At 34.8% G+C, this 17271-nt stretch overlaps 1 protein-coding gene across 2 annotated transcripts in view; it reads left to right on the forward strand.

The window, feature by feature from the left end:
• PLXDC2 (plexin domain containing 2) overlaps positions 1–17271 on the forward strand; it is a 425253-nt gene that overhangs the window by 347086 nt on the left and 60896 nt on the right. For both annotated transcript variants that reach the window (XM_058532526.1, XM_058532524.1), the window contains 3 exons: positions 556–616; positions 8015–8165; positions 9830–9868. In XM_058532526.1, coding sequence (XP_058388509.1) covers positions 556–616; positions 8015–8165; positions 9830–9868 — 251 coding nt within the window. The remainder of the gene's footprint in view (positions 1–555; positions 617–8014; positions 8166–9829; positions 9869–17271) is intronic.

A 17271-nucleotide genomic window follows, 5' to 3' on the forward strand; every position in this document is an offset into this window, starting at 1 on the left:
CGGCTTAGAGGTCATCTCCCAGGAACCGGACAAGGGCCAGTTCTTTCTTTGGAATTTGGGGAACACCCCAAACCTGCTGAGTTAACACTTTACTGCACAATAAAGTAAAGTGTGACTACGAGTCTTCAATTAAAAAAAGAATAATAAGAAAAACAAATAAAAAGATCTAAAATCCTGAAAAATGATACCTGCAGAAAATTTGTTTGTATCCATTTGTTTTGATGAGGAGAAAGGAAACCAACTTCATAGAATAGCGATTGGACTTACCTTTGCATGAGGATTCAGGTGTTCTGCACAGGGTAGTGGGCCTCAGTGGACTGATGTGTTGCCAGGTGTGATTCTAATAGCATGAGTACCTAAGGAGTGGGTCGTTACTCAGAACACAGTCAATGCTTCACTGCTGCTCCAATGAACAGTTCTACAGAGGAAAGTTTGTGTTGTGCTAAACTGAAAATACGAGAATTAACTACTTACTGATCTTTTTCTTTTAATTTCTGCCCTCCACTCTCCACCCCATACTTTCTTTTCTGAACTGCAATGTGGTCTTCTCTGAAGATGTTCCAGTGGATTTGATCGCCATCGGCAGGACTGGGTGGACAGTGGATGCCCTGAAGAGGTACGTATGTGATTTTATGACAAGATTCCTGGGACCAAGCTGTCATGTATAGTTGCTACAACTTAATGAAAATGGTATTTAATTTAGCAAGAATAGCCATCAGTTACTGAGCCCTTAAAATGTGCCGGACATTGGGTTTAACTCTACAAATACTATCTCAGTTTGTTCTCATACCCATCCGATGAGGTGGGAGCTGTTGTTGCCTCCATATTATCAAGAGAAGAGGGAAGGGAGAGGGGAGATTGTGGGGAGGGGGGTGCAGTGAGGGTATCCGGAGTTAGGTATGTGACTAGTGAATAGTAGTAGAACTAGGATTTGAATTTCTATGAGCAAAGGGCAATTCTCTTAAACACTTGCTGCTTTTCTAAGATCTAGAAGCCATTGTTCATCTTTTTCGCTCAAAGAACAAAACCAATGGTATGGAGGAAAAGATTGATTACTGCAAACTGGCATGATATAAGAAGTTAAAAATGGTTTAACACGGAAACAGTAACTCCCAGGCAAACGTTATAGAGACAATGATGCAATGAAGTGATTCACCCGAGTGTATACAATTGCAGAAGCAATTTTAACCTGTTTCAAATTTTCTAGTGAGTTGCATTTATACTGTCATTTCGAGGTCACATAAAGATATCCTATTAGGTTCACAAAGAAAAGTATTTGTTTCTTCTCCCTTTGTTAAGTTTTAGGGTATGAATTTTGAATAAAAGCCATGCACAATTATGCAAGTTATCTCATTCAGTAAAGCAAATTGTGCCAAAGTGCTGTTTTGAAAACTATTAGGAGATCAATGGTTGCTAGAGCCTTTTTTTTAAATTAAATTTTTATTTATGATGTCTCATAAATTTCTTGAGAAATACATCTTTGAGAATATTCTTGAACTTTAAGTACAGTATTGCCAATGCAGCTTTAATCAACTTTTTGACATTCATTTGGGGAATTACAGTGATATATACTAATCCATCTATTTCATTTCACTTCCTTAACAACATAATTTAAAAAGAAAATATAGTGATGAAGCCATAGTTGTGTTTTCAGGTTGATGTTTTTTTCGTGTAATCACAGTTACCTCAGTAAAAAAAAAAATGATGAAATTGAATATCTATATGTATGTAAAGATCAAGGGTGTACTTCAGACATTTAATTTTCTTGCTTCAGTGTGTGCTTACCATGAACCCTAGGAGACAGAGAAGAATCCATCATATTTTAAGCCCTCCTAAATATATTGGTGGAGAATTTACCATGTTCTGTGGCCTGTGCTCAGTGCTAAAATTACAAAGATAAAAAAAAATCACCCCTTGTTCCCAAGGCGCTCAGAGTCTAGTACATTCTTTAATATTCAATGTTTCCTCTTTCTTCTGTAATTAAATTATCAACATTTCTAGCCTTATGGTGAGCAATTTTATCCTTCTTTTACAGGTAAGTAAACAAGGTCACCAATTCTGGTCCATTTTCTGTGCCTAAAACTAGAGTTAAATTTTCTTTCTGATCCTGTGAGATGAATTCATTCAATAAGTGCATTCCTAATATGAGCATTTTCCATGTACTGTTCTAAGCACTGATCATGTAAAAGTGTAAGAAGTGTGTCCAGCAGGATAGATAGACCACTGAACAAAGGACTGCACTTAGAGAATGAAAGGGACAAAGACAGTAACTACAAGTATGTGGTCTTGTTAAGTAGGATAAGGGAAGGTTTGCTTGAGGAGGTGATATTTAAGATGATGCTGGAAGGGCGACTGAGGCTAAGAAGAGGAGTGGTGAGAGATGAGATTGGTGAGGTAAACAGGGCCCTAAATGTGACAAATTGAAGGAGTTTGGGCAAGAGAAATATGGAGATTCCTCAAAAAATTAAAAATAGAACCACCATATGATCCAGCAATTCCACTTCTGGGTATTTATCCAAAGAAAATGAAAACACTAACTGAAAAAGATATATGCACTCCCATGTTCATTGCAGCATTATTCACAACAGCTATGGTATGGAAACAACCTACGTGTCCATAGATGGATGAGTGGATACAGAAAATGTGGTCCATATATACAATAGAATATTATTCAGCCATAAAAAAGAAGGAAATCTTTCCATTTGTGACAACATGGGTGGACCTTGAGGGCATTATGCTAAGTGAAATAAGTCAGACAGAGATAGACAAATACTGTGTGATCTCACATGTGGAAATCTAAAAAAAAAAACACCAAAAACTATGAGTTCATAGATTCAGAGAACAGATGGTTGGTTGCCAGAGGCAGGGGTCAGGGGGCAAAATGAGTGAAGATGGTAAAAAGGTACAAACTTTCATTTATAAAATAAATGTCAGAGGATATGTACAGCATGAAGACTATAGTTAATAATACTGTATTGCATATTTGAAAGTTGCTAAGAGAGTAGATCCTAAAAGTTCTCATTACAAGAAAAAAAATTTTTGTAACTGTGTGTAGTGATGGATGTTAACTACACTTTTTTTGGTGATCATTTTGCAATATATACAAATATGGAATCATTATGTCATACACCTTAAACTAATCAACTAATTCTTCCAACCGTGAGCACAGAATATCTTTCCTTCTATATTTACTTTGTTGAGAGGTTTTATCATAAATGGATGTTGAATTTTGTCAAATGCTTTTTCGTCATCTATTGAGATGATCATATGATTTTTATCTTTCATTCTGTAATGTGGTGTATCACATTGATTGATTTGCGAATGTTGAACCATCTTTGCATCCCTGGAAAAAATCCCATGGTGTGTGATCCTTTTCAAGTATTGTGAAATTTGATTTGCAATATTTTGTTGAGGATTTTTGCATCTATGTTCATCAGAGATATTAGACTATAATTTTCTTTTTTGTGGTGTTCTTGTCTGGTTTTGATATCAAGTTAATGCTGGCCTCGTGAAATGAGTTTGGATGTTTCCTCCTGTTCTATTTTTTGGAACAGTTTGAGAAGGATTGGCATTAATTCTTTGAATGTTTGGTAGAATTCACCAGTGAAGTTGTCTGGTTCTGGATTTTTGTTTGTTGGGAAGTTTTTAACTACTGATTCAATCTCCTTACTAGTAATGGATCTATTCAAATTTTGTATTTCTTCATAATTCAGTCTTAGAAGGTTATGTTTCTAGCAATTTATCGATTTCTTCTAGATTGTCCTCTTCTAAATGTTTTAAAGCTTTGTCTTTCATATTAAGGTCTTTATCCCATTTGCAGTTGGTTTCTATGTGTGATAAAAAATAGTAATCCAGTTTGGGGGAGTTTTCCTCCTTATGGATAATTTCACCGTTTATTGAATAATCCTTCCTTTTGGCAATTTCCTGCAATGTCAGCTCTCTCTTATGTAGTTTCCATATAGACAGGGAGTTGGTTTCTGGGCTCTCCTCTTCTAATGTTCAGTTTGTCAATAGCTTAACCAATGTCACATTGGCTTAATTAATATAGTTTAGAAGAAATCTTGCTATCTATAGGACAAGTTTCCTTACTTTTTCTTCTTGAAAAGTGTTTTGACTATTTGGGTGCTTTTATTCTTCATATAAATTTTAGACTTGACTAAATCAGATCTGTAATCAATCAATCAATCTTGTTAATATTTTTATTGGAATTAGGTTAAATTGTGAATTATTTTGCATTTCCAAATTATGGAACTTCTTAAAATTTATCTTTTTGTTATTGACTTCTAACATAATTGAATTGTTGTCAGAGAACATATTCTATATGATACTGATTCTTTAAAACTGGTTGAAACTTTTTTATGGAATGGTACATGAACAGTTTGCACAAATGATCTGCATGTGCTCAAGAAGAAAGTGTGTTTTCTAATTGATTTGGTGTCAAGTTTGATAAATGTACTATTCAATCAAACTTTCTCCATTCTCTTTATTTTCACCTTCTGAGCCGTTTGCAGATAGGTTTGACCTTCTCATCACTTCTTTGTGTCTTTTAACCTCTCTTTTATATTATCTATCTTCTTTTTCTTTGTGCTACATCCTGGGGTATTTCTTTAAATCTATTTGCCAGTTTGTTAATTCTTCCTTCATCTTGTTTAATCTGCTATTTAACCTATCCATCGAGGTAGTAATTTCAACAAATATATTTTTCATGTCTAAAATTTAAATTTGACACAAAATTAAAATTAAATTAAATTAATTAAATCTGTTAATTGATTAAATTAAATTTAATCTGCCAAGTCGTTTCTATAGTCTATGCTACTAGTTTCATTTTTAAATTTTACTTTTCATGTCTTTAAATATTTCATACATAATTTCTGTATATCCCATATTGGGTGATCCCAATATCTGAAGTTTCTGGTAGTCTAAAGATGTTGTTCATTGTTTTTGCTCACTTCGTCAGAGTGCTCTTTCTTTCTGTGTTTCTTTCTGTACCCTTTAATTAGAAGTGCATATTTCTCTGATCTTATTCCGTGGGAATCCCTAGGACCTTAATAGGTGATGCTTTCCACCCAAGAGCGTTTGATATGGTATCCCCTAAAACCCTGCCTTAATATGAGGAGTGGAAGTTTAGATTTATCTCCTCCATCTACTGCTGGCACAAGGCTTGATCTCCTCAGAACAATGTTGATTTTTGACATTTTTCCCCTTAGAACAAACTCTGATTTTTTTACTTTGCTTAATGTGTACTGCTCCTACTCTCTTCATAGCACACAGCTTTTGCTTTGTTTTGTTTTGTAGAGGAGACAAAAGAAAGGCATCTTTGGAGATTTTCTTTACATCCTGAAAATCCTAGTAATGCTTTCAAATTTGTGTTTTATCCAGAATCTACTTGTATTGTAGCAGGAGGACCATTTACAGTCTTCAGTGTGCTTTTACTACCATAAGCAAAACAAGTCCAGGATTTTCCCCTTAAACGTTAGAGTGTTTGATGCTACTATTTTTTGAGAATAGAAACATGGGAGGAGAATAATATGTGGCAAGTTTCATTTTAGACTTATTGAATTTGAGATGTCTGTGATATCCATATGAAAAATTCAAATAGATGAATATTTGGGCCTAAAATTCAAGAAAGAAATGAAGACTGGAGATACAGATTTATGAATAATCCAACATAACAATGTTAATTGAAATCATGAGTGTGGTGAAAACTGCTAATGAGAACACATACAGCAAAAAGATGGGTCAAGAAAGATCCATAAGACCTACCAGCACTTAAAGGATAGCCAGATATACAAGGAAATAAAGAAGGAGTTGTTAGAGAGGTATTAGAAAATTGATGAGAGTGTGTCCCAGAACCCAAGATTAGAAAGTGGACCACTGTGCCAAATGTTGATGAGATACCAAGAGCTTACCATGGAAGATTAGTAAATAAGGAGATATTTAGAAACACTGATATGAGAAATTTCAAATAAGATGGATTGGGTAAAAACAAGATTGCCATAAGCGAGGATGTGGGAGTCTGAGAAGACCAAGGCAGACCACCCTCTCTGGGGGTATGACTGAACGGAAGGGGAGTAGGATAATGTCAGGATGCATTGTGGAGAAGACAGATGACTGAGTTTTTAAAGTAAGATTGGACATGCTTGAGTATGTTTACTTGCTGATGGCAACAAGGAAGTGGAAAATGAGAAATTGAAAACATTGAAGAGAAAGGATAGGATCAAATGAGCAAGTTGACAGTACCTGAGAAGGTGGGCTGAGTTGGGCCAGAGTAGAGACTGAGAGAATAGCTATAAATCACCCTACCCATTATGACAGAAGGAAGGAAGGATGGGTCAGTACAGATTCAAGCAAGAATGCTTATTTGTAAAGAAATTCAAAGAATTCTTGCTGATGACTCTTTTACAAGGAAATTAAAGGTGAGCCCATGGGGTAAAATTAAGAGAGTCTCTATGGGATTGTAATTTTAAGTAGAGTGGAGAGGATTTGAAATTGATACTGAAGATAATGGGAGAGATTAGCAAAGCAAGGCAGTCTTGCCAAGCAGTATGGAAGGCCCCCCGCTGAGGATGCAGAGGCAAGTTTGTAGACCTCCTGGTCGGGGCTGTGTGATTGTTCTCCAGTCGTGCCTGGCTTTGTTGCGGGCAGGGAAAAGGCAGATATTTTTACTACATTCAGTATTGGAGATTTTCTGAAAAGGTGCTGTGGAAAAATACCAAAACAAGGCAAGATGCTTGAGGGTATTGAAAAGAGAGATTGAAGTGATGAAAAAAGGAGACTAAAGGAAGAAATCATTGTGCTTGGGCTTCCTACGTAGTCAAAGGATAAAAAGAATTTGAGCGAACAGGTTCATGGAAAGACAGAAAATAGGGTAATGAGTTTATGATTTCAGAACTAAAGCATTTCCAACTGCAGATAAGGTCCAGGCTGTGGGGATGATAACTCAAGTGGAATCAAGGAGGAGATCGTGAGATCACTGGGGCTGGGAAGATGCAGGAACTGACGTTTGGGGAATGGAATGGACCCCTAGGATGCTGGGACTTGAAGTGGAGAAGAAACCTGTATCATATCCAATTAGTAAAAAGGAAGCTGTCTCAGGAACTCTTCCTGAACCAGTAATGAGGCACATTATACTTCACTAACGACAAGAGAAGGTTAAGGAAGGTATTTATTTAATATCAATTTTTAAAAATGGGATTAGTACCGTCTATTCAAGGCCTACCAGAGGGATAGAGACCACTGAAGCAGGAAGAGGCGGAGAGAAGCTTCGAAACCAGAAGAGTTTGGATGTTGGAGATTGTTACTGGTGAAGGTCATAGGATTTACATTTGTGGGCTATAAATAAAAAAGTATGACACGCACCTTTTCCTGGTGTCCTCAGTATAGCTCTGCGAGGGAGAAGACAGGCTACGTGATTTCGTGAGTGCTGTTCAATCCTCTGCTTGGGTGGTTTTGAATATTTCATAAAGAAAAACAAAATTTTAGATATCCCTTCAACCTCTGGTAGATTATTTTTGAAACAATAAAGTCGTATGAACCAGTTAGCAAATTTTTAGAATTTAGCATTATCAACTTGATATGAAGGGAATGCATTCTTTCTTTACATGCTTTAAACCTTATCTTTATGCACATGTTTTTCCTGTAGCATGAACTTCTCCCTTTTGACATCATGTCTTTTATAAATATATTGATAGAAAATTTAGGGCAAGATATAAACATGATAGAAATATGAAAGGCTAACAGCAGAAAGTGATGACATCCAAATATCTAAAGATGGAAATGCTTTATTACACCCAATTTTTTTCCTCTGGTCTATTTTATATACTTTGTAAATTAGTAAAATCTATACGTATATTCCTGTACAAAAATAATGTATTCCTCATCTTGATCTGGGGTTTACATCTTTTTAAGCCCTTTTGTGTTTTACAGCTTTAAAATTACAGCTTCTTCGAGGTAATTTTAAAAAGTATATGTGTGATCACTCTTAAATTATTTTCCCTTTTGTTTCTCTCATCAGTCGAAGGAGAAAATGTGTGAGAACACGGAGCCAGTGGAAAGTTCTTCTCAAACAACCACAACCATACAAACAACAACGACACAATTCAGGGTCTTAACGACCACCAGAAGAGCAGCGACATCTCAGCTGCCCACCAGCCTACCCACAGAAGGTGCCCTGGAGATATTCTTGCTTTTTTCCTGAAGGAGGGGAAAGTCACGAGTTGACATGTTAGAGTAGCTCTCTGGAGGGAAAGTTATTCTTTGGCAAATTGCATTTCTAAAGAGGAAAAGGCAAAATTATTATGGAATAAAAATATGTGCTGGGATTCTTTTAATGTACTGTGCCTTTTATTAAGACCTTTTAATAGTGATCCTGGCCCTTGTCCTCCCTAGAAAAGAAATATAGACTTCCTTTCATATTGCTAGACTTTGTAGTAACTGAACTCAACATTTTAGTCACAGGATAGAAAGGCACAATGCATATTAAATGTCCATTGATTTTGGATTCTGAACAATAGATAATTCTACTCATAAGCAATTTAACTATTTGTCTGAATACAATCAATAAAATATGTTGGCCTATAACCTGTATACATACACATGTCTAGATGTCCATGTCAGAGAAATTGTTCTTGAAAAAGATTTCCTCTGCTAGGGAAGGCAAAAATATTAGAGAACATTAACGCATGGGTACAACTCATTAGGGGAAGGAGGTATATGACTAAAATTTGTTAATCTTCTATTCCGAATAATACTGAATTTTTTATTCTCTAGGGAGAAACATGACACTAGTTGGCCAAGTGTAAGCTCTAAGGGGAAAAAAATGGTCTTTTTTATTGTCATAAACCTTGCTTTCATTTGAATAAGAAATAAATTAAACTTGAAATTTTGCTTTTAATTGAAATTTAATTGGATATTAAAAGTTAACTGGAATAAAGTGATAAAATTAGGTGGAAGACAGCTGCTAAATACATTTTACTGCTTTTAAAACCAATGTTATCGGGGCTGGCCCCATGGCCTAATGGTTAGGTTCGGCATGCTCCACTTCGGTAGCCTGGGTTCAGTTCCTGGGCATGGACCTACACCACTTGTTGGCAGCCATGCTGTAGCAGCAACCTGCATACGAAATAGAGGAAGACTGGCACAGATGTTAGCTCAGGGAAAATCTTCTTCAAGCAAAAAAAGAGGAATATTGGCAACAGATGTTAGCTCAGGGCAAATCTTCCTCAAAAAAAAAAAAATCCATGTTATTTTGGATTGTTATATAGCCTAAGATATTTCTGCAATTTGAACTCTACTCTTTAAAATGAAATATAACGCTGAAATGAAAAAAATGTGTCCTACATTTTGTTCATTAAGGACAAGATCTTTTCATATATGATTTTGGTCATATTTGTTAGCAATGAATAAGCATATAACTTTTGAAATTAAATTTTTACATATTGACAAATCTTTACTATTCCAATTATTTTCGAATTTTCTTCATCTTGATTTTTAAAATAAGTAAAGAAAGCCATAACTATGGAGTCTTATTACAATGTCATTTTAGCAAATTAAAAATAAATACGTTTTAAGTTAAATTATAACTGCGTAGTTTTCTCACGGATCTTAAGAATCACATAATACTTTACTAAAGTTTTGATCTTACAACCTCAGTAAGAAATTTTAGTACTACATTGTGTAAGGCTAGGACTTGATCCCATTGCACTAGAAATTAGTAAAATCTCAAATCTATTCATGTTACCGTTAAGTCATTAGTAGACAATTGCTAGTCATGAGATTTATGCACCTTTAAATTTTTTTCTATTATAATAACTTTGAATTTCTCTTCCAGATGATACCAAGATAGCATTACATCTAAAAGATAATGGAGGTAAGAATTGATACTTTTCTTTTATAAATATTTTTAGTTACTAATCTATTTCATTTATTTAACTATGAGAAAGGACTTGTGGGCCTCTAAATATACAGTGAGGTTATTTTTCACTCCCTTTTGGTATGTAGCATGGGGAGAATTCAATGAAGTGGCTTGAAAAATGAAATTGTTTCAATAGTGGAATCGAATTCTAATCTTTATATTTGCTTATAAAACTACATGACACCAATGGCTAATTATAAAGTGACAGTTTATCCACACATCTTGTTATTCTTTGTTGATCTAGTCCTTGGTTTAATTGCATATGAGATTATCTACACAGCACAGTTATTCAGTTCAACTACTTTTTCAATAAGTTGACTATTCAACATCCTTCATAATTAAAATTAAGAAATAGAGCAACATGGAAATATACTTTACTAGGCCTTTTTATCTTTTATATGAAGCAAGGGACAAAAGTTAAACATGCAAAAAACATTTAGTTAGCATCATACTTAAAGTTTTTCTAAGACAATTTAGAAATATCTATAATGGTATTTGAAAATTTTTGGAAGAAAGGTTATAGCAAAACTAGGCTGTGAAAGATATTGACTAAATTTTTTAAAATATTTCTTTTCCTATTAAACTATATTAACTCATATGTGTTTCTCTATCATAGATTGCTGGATCTTGATAAAAGAGATGTTTTTTATTAGTAATTATTTATTCAGCTCAGGAAGGGGGTCTCCTCTTCTTAGCAGCATCTATTAGGTAAATTTGGGCACACTTGGATATTGATCTAGACACAAGTTTGCTTTTGCAGTCCCAGATAGTTTTGTAAGTCATAACTAATTATATATATTGTTAGGGATGTTTTTCTCTGTAATTGTAGAAAACAGTTCCTAAATTACTCGGTCCAGGTCGAGTAAATACTTCTATGTTTTCTTATGTCACTTTATATATAGATATAGATATAGATATATACATATTGATATCTATGTATAGATATGTATCTTTAAATTTTACATCAGTCCATTTGAAAAAGAAGCTGCCTAACCTCTTCATAGATATCATTTTACATCAATTGTCCATCGTCTTATTTCTGTAACGTTGTGTTTTATTTCATTCATTTCTTACTCATTATTGTATTAATCCAATAAGTGGATAGTTTTATAGTTGACAATTTGCAACATATATACTAGCTATAAATAAATTAAAATCTTAGCACTTGAAGGGACTTCAGTAATCCCTTAGTTCAGAATTTCTCAGAGCAGAATCTTAGTCAGCAAACATAAGTCCTAATGTTGGGTTACCTCATTTTGAGGGAGGGTTTGTAGTATGAGATGAATGAAATGGAGGAAGGGTCCCCAAGAGACTTCTGTTGTGTCTGTTACATTTAATTCTTACTATTAGTAGTGGTTACATGTGTGTTCGTAATATTATTATCTATACTGTCTTTTCTTTTAAAAAACAATATGCCTAAAATATTCTACAATGCTAACAGAAAAAACAAAAGATTCCTGTGATCAAATTGGTATGAAATATTCTGGGTGAAAGAAGTTTCTTTGCTGGATAACTGTTCAAAGCTTTTAATGTTCATTTGTTCATTCCTTCATTTCTTCCTGCTGAATCCCTGCTAATTGCAAGGCATTGTTGCACGTTTGAGGCTATGCTGGTGAACAAGGCTTAGACAAAGTCCCTGCTTTCAGAGAGCATGTATTCTAAAGAAACTTCGAGATGGTAATGAAGATTTAGTATCTGGCATTTCTCCACTATTTGGTCATGCAATCTTTTTACAAGTAGCATTTCATGAACTTAATGCTTTGTGGAGTACACTTTGGGAAATAGTTTTATCAAATATTACCAATCATCCCAAGAAAAATCCTTAGTTTTGTTTAATGCAGCAAGGAATCACAAAACTTTGAAGATCTTCTTAACGCAATGCCTTAGAACTACCTTATGATGCTGAGAAATCAAGTTAAGTAAATTCCAAGATTTAAGTGGGAGACTTCTTTTTTCTTTTTTCTTGTACTAGAAAAGTTGACTGCTGGATTTTCAGACAATATTTAGGTCATTGATATGCAGCAAGTATCCATCAGAATTCCAAAATATCACAATAAGACTTCAAATATATCTATAATCTAGAACTCTTTTCATGTCTAGGGTTGTTTATAAAGTGCTTTTCCTAAAAACATTCAAGTGCGGTTAGAACAGACTGGTATTAAGATAATACTGGTATTAAGATAAATGTTACTTCAAAACAGTACTTAGGGGAAATCACACATTACGTTTTATAGTACCTTCATTAAGATTGCATGCTATCATTGCTTTTTGTTTTGTGAAATATGGAGATGCAACAAGGATATCCTATTTAAATCTAACTTCATTAGTTAATTAAGCATGTTGAAAATAGAATCCAGAATTGCCCTCCTTCTCCCCCTCCAGCTTAACACTTTTGCAAAATTGAGGTAATAATGAAAAAGGATGCCTAATTTAAATGTTTTCTCATATTTACTGAGAATAAATTTTTTTTTAAATGCAAGCTAATAAATTTTTATAAATTGCTATGTATTGTTACAAAGAAATGCCACACATTTTGTTTCTTGATTTGATTGGCTGTTCTTAAAAGCATTTTAATTTAAAGATCTGTCCTTTTCTGGAAAAGAGGGTGACATTTTTCAAAGTAGTCAATATATAGCTGGAAACCAGCTCTGCCTTTACATACATCATGTCCTTTAGATATTGGATTACTGTGGCTCTGAGCCTTTCTGGAACATTTCTTTGGGTTGAAGTACTTGATTTTCTTAGTGAAATCCACAGCTGACATGATTATACATTCACTTTCCAGGAGATTTTCCTTCATCTTTGATATGCGAGCATAGAATACCTCTGAGCAGCTGGACACCAAAGGCACACAACAGGGCTTCTCGTTCACAGGAGCCAAACTGAGTTACAGTCTGCTAAATCACTCTTGATGAATCTTCGATTGTACCTTGAGTTTGCTGCTATATTTACATTAGGTCCAGCTAGGGAGAGCTTCTGGAAGTTTCCAGCCGGCTAGTTGTTTGGAGAAGTTTTATTAGCCTTCAGGGTTGAGTGGAAATTCTACGCTCTCTAAATAATTTGGAGAAAAGAACATGAAAAAATCTAAACAAAGAGAATGCCATCTAATGAGTGCAGGCCCCTTAGTAAGATACAGCATTGATTAACCATTGTAATTGACTGACTACCAAAACTCAGAGAAGCCAATATAAAGATAGCTTTTTATCTCCAACTGAAATATTACTGGTTGCATGTTTATAGTATTAAGTTTAGGGTAATACGTAAGTCTAAACAAATAGCATACCTGTCCCTTATTTATGTGAAAACCAGAAAAGGCGGGGTAAGGGGAGGAGGAGGAGGAGCAGGAGTTGGAGAAGAAGAAAAGGAAAAAGAAACATTTATTGAGTGTTTACTATTTTCCAGGCATCGTTCTATATACTCTACATATTTTGACTCATTTTATTCACACAACTCTCCTGTGAGTTGGTCCTATTATTATTTCTGTTTTATAAATGAGGAAGCTAAGGTACAGAAAGGTTAGGTTACTAGCTGGGATGTGAATCTATTTAGCCTTGATGCAGATTCCCAGTCCTTGCCACCCTCACAATATTGCTGCTCCCATACCATACGGGTCTCTTACGACCAAACTTCGTTTGGGAAATGCCACTACAAGATATTTTACTTACACCTATTATATTCTTTTTCCTTTTCTATAACAACTGATTATACCTTTTAGTGTTTGAAAATGAAATTTCCTTTTCCCATGTAATTACACATTAGTTTCCATTTTCCGCTTTGTATGAAAATCACAATGCATTGATTCTCCAGTGTGATTGAGTGTCTGAATCACTGGCATGTAGTCTCCCAACTACAGGGCTACTCCGTGTTTTTGTTCAACATTTAATTTAAATGTCTTTCAGCCTTCTTGATTTCTCTAGAAATTCAGGTTTAATTCACCATTAAGGAGTAGCTAGCATGTGTTCTTTAAATATATATATATTTCTGTGGATAATGGTTATATGCACTTAAGGCCACATCTTCTTTGGATTTTGAAATCCTGGCAAAAGCTTATTAGAAGAGTTATATTTTTAAGGAATGACCTAGCTATATATTTTTAGCAGGTATGACTATTAAATTTCTTCTTTGGCATTTAATTAGGTTGCTTCCAAATGGTACTCACCACCTAAGGAGACATGTAAATGTCTTCAAGATGCAAACTGCATAAAATTATATCCAGAGCTGAAAAGAAGTTTGCAAGTTGAATCAACGGCAAGGTCTTTTCATTGAGAAATAAGGTCTTCAACCAGATTCAACTCAATTTAGCAAATTAAATTGTGCCATTCTGCCACACTGCTGATGTTAAAATTATTTCAAGCTCCAAAATCCTGTGATGTGATTTGATTATTTAAAATGTGTTGATTGAAATTTATCAGAGTACCAAAAACTGTATTCTCTCTTGGTTCTTCAGAAGGTTCCTCCCTTTGATGAAGTTGTTTCTTTTTAAAAAAATATCTGAATATAAGTGCTTAATTGCTACTAATATTTAAAGTATCAGCACTCCAGACAGCATTGATGTATTATGCAGATGGTACTGTTTTAATTTCTTCTTATTGCTATGAATTTTACAAAACCGGGACTCTGAAAGGCTGCGTTCTTGAGTCAGAAGGTGGTGTCTCCACCAAAAAGATGCTGAAATAGCTATATTAAGCAGTTTGCAGAGCATAATTAAGTTGATTCTGAGGTACAAATCTGCAAATGATTGATTTCAAAGAGCTAATACAAAAATACTTTGAACTACTACAGAATGGCTGGTCTAAATTCTGATTCTGTTGTGTTTAGTTTTCTATTTCTGAACATAAGACTTTTCATCCAAAGATAAAATATTAGAACATTATTCTGACTTTTTCACTGGAATACTTCTAAGGTTATATTTTTATTACCTAGTGTAGTGACAGATCAAGTGTCTAGTGTTTCATTTATCATTCAGTCGAATTATGTTTTGTCTTTAATACATAAATCATCAAAGTAACATATCCTTCCCTTTTTTGTATCTACCTTCCCTGGCTATTTTTTTCAACTACTTCTTTCGCATAGATCACAGTCTTGTAAGCTAAGGGAAACTGTTATTTCCTCTTGACAGGCTATTGAATATCTATCACTTTCTGTTTCTAAAACTGGAAGGTATCTTGGCATTTGGATTTATCTATTGCTTTGGCTACTTTTCATGATAGCACTAACTCTAAGTATATGTGCGCTGTAATAGTGAAAATTTCTTATACTTCAGAATGTTATTTTGAATATTCCCTGGGATTAAGAATTTCTCTCCTAAATTTTGTCTAGAGTGGTGGTTTTCAACCTTTTCTATACATCGGAATCATCTGGTTATTCTCATCTAATTTTATTATTCTAGTTCAAAAAACCCCAGTGCTCAGATTGTTCATACCAATTAAGTTAGAACCTCTGAGCTGGGACCCAGGCACCAATATTTTTTAAATCCCCAGATGATTCCCATGTAAAGTTAAGTTGAGATGAGTGGTCTGATGCAATGTTTCAGAAATATTAAGGAGCGTCAGAATCAACGGGGAAAGAGAGAGTCTTGTTAAAATGTATTTTCTGCTGTAGTAGTTCTAGGGTGGAGCCCTCACCTTTGCAGTGCATTTCAAACAAGCTCTCAAATAATGCAGGCACCACCAGCTCAGAGACTACACTTTGAGTATAAAAGAGTTGGTGAATTCTTGCTTTCTTTCTGCCAGAGTCCCCAAAATCAGAATGACACATCTTACTCTGAATTTGCCCATTGGTCCTCATGTATACCACATGACTCTCCTAAAACAGCATTTTAACTGGTGGCAACAAGAAATTACCTCTGTCTACATGTAGAGATTGTGTCTTACTCAGCAGAGGCGGGGGCCCCAAAAGCATTATATGTGTTATATCTCATAACTCATTTTAATATAGTGTATGAAAATTAGTCCATTTTAGCTGTTGCAAATTTATTTATTTTAGTAAAGACAGTTACATATTTTGTTGAACCTATGAAATCGCTGATTTTTTTTTTACCCTTTTTGATCTACAAAAACTGAAATTTCATTGTTCAACCTAATCATTTAAAAAATTATTATCCAGCATAGGAAAAGAAAAAGAAAGATCACGTTGGAATATACTTTTTCCCTTTTATGTTGATTTGTAGATAAGATTCATGGAATTTATGCTGCTGATAGAACACAGATAAAATGATACAGCAGAACCTCTCAGGAAATACACACATGGCTTCCAAGAAGGAGCTCTAAACACACTTGCCATTTGCCATCAGCAAAATGTTTTACTGCATCCTTCTCCCTGATCTGCACCTACCTTCCTTTCTGTGCTCGTCTCCTACAAAATTTTCTATCTTCACTTTTCTTGTCAGAAACCTGGGCTTGGGAACCTCCTGTTGGAGAAAAGGAACTTCCACATACCATTGGATTTTGGAACTTGAGATTTATGAGGGGCCCCAGGAGCAATTTTTGTATTACCCAGTATTTCTTGTAACCCTTCCTGGGGCTGTAAAATGTGTGAAGTTATTATTATAAAAAATTAGATTAACTTTAATGGTGATTTATTTGATTTATTCAAGAAATATTTCTTAAACTACTATGTGCCAAGCCCATTGGTAGGTGATGGAGATACAAAGGCTGTGCCTTTGAAAAAGCAAGAGGCCTAGTGGGATGAAATAGGGAAGTAAATCAATAATTAACTATGAGTGAAAAGTGCAAAGATAGACTCAGGAAAAACTATGAGAACAGAGAAATGGCATCTAAATAAACTGGAATTATGGGAAAGTGTCCCAGAACAGATGATGCTTGATACAAGTTTTGAAGTATAGGTGGGATTTGTAGAGAAAAGAGACAGAAGAATGACATTTCGCCAGAGGAATCAGCAAAAACAGAGGTTCGATAGCATGAAACATCAAGATCCATTGAGTAACTCTAAAGAGTTGCTACAGTTTATTTAGCTGAGGTAGAGGTGTACACAGGTAGTGATGGACGGTGAGGTTGAAAGATAAGTAGGGGCTTCAGTTAGCCTTTTATGCCAGGGAGTTTAAACTTTATCCTGAAGACACTGGGAGCCACGGACATCATTTAGACAGGGAGTGCCCTGAAAAGTTTTAATTATTTAGTAGGTCATTCTTAAGGAATTATGGGGAACAGATGGAGAGAGAGTGAGACTGAGACCAGGAAAACTAGTTAAGAAACTGTACTAGTAATCCACAGGAGAAATGGGGAGGAGCTAAACTAAAGTAGTGGTTGACAGTGGAAATAAAGAAGAGAGAATGGACATGAGAAATGTATTTAATGAAGTAGAAGTTACATAACTAATATCTGATTTGATGTGTGACT

Source organism: Diceros bicornis, chromosome 36 (assembly GCF_020826845.1).
Source record: "Diceros bicornis minor isolate mBicDic1 chromosome 36, mDicBic1.mat.cur, whole genome shotgun sequence".
Lineage (NCBI taxonomy): Eukaryota > Metazoa > Chordata > Mammalia > Perissodactyla > Rhinocerotidae > Diceros > Diceros bicornis.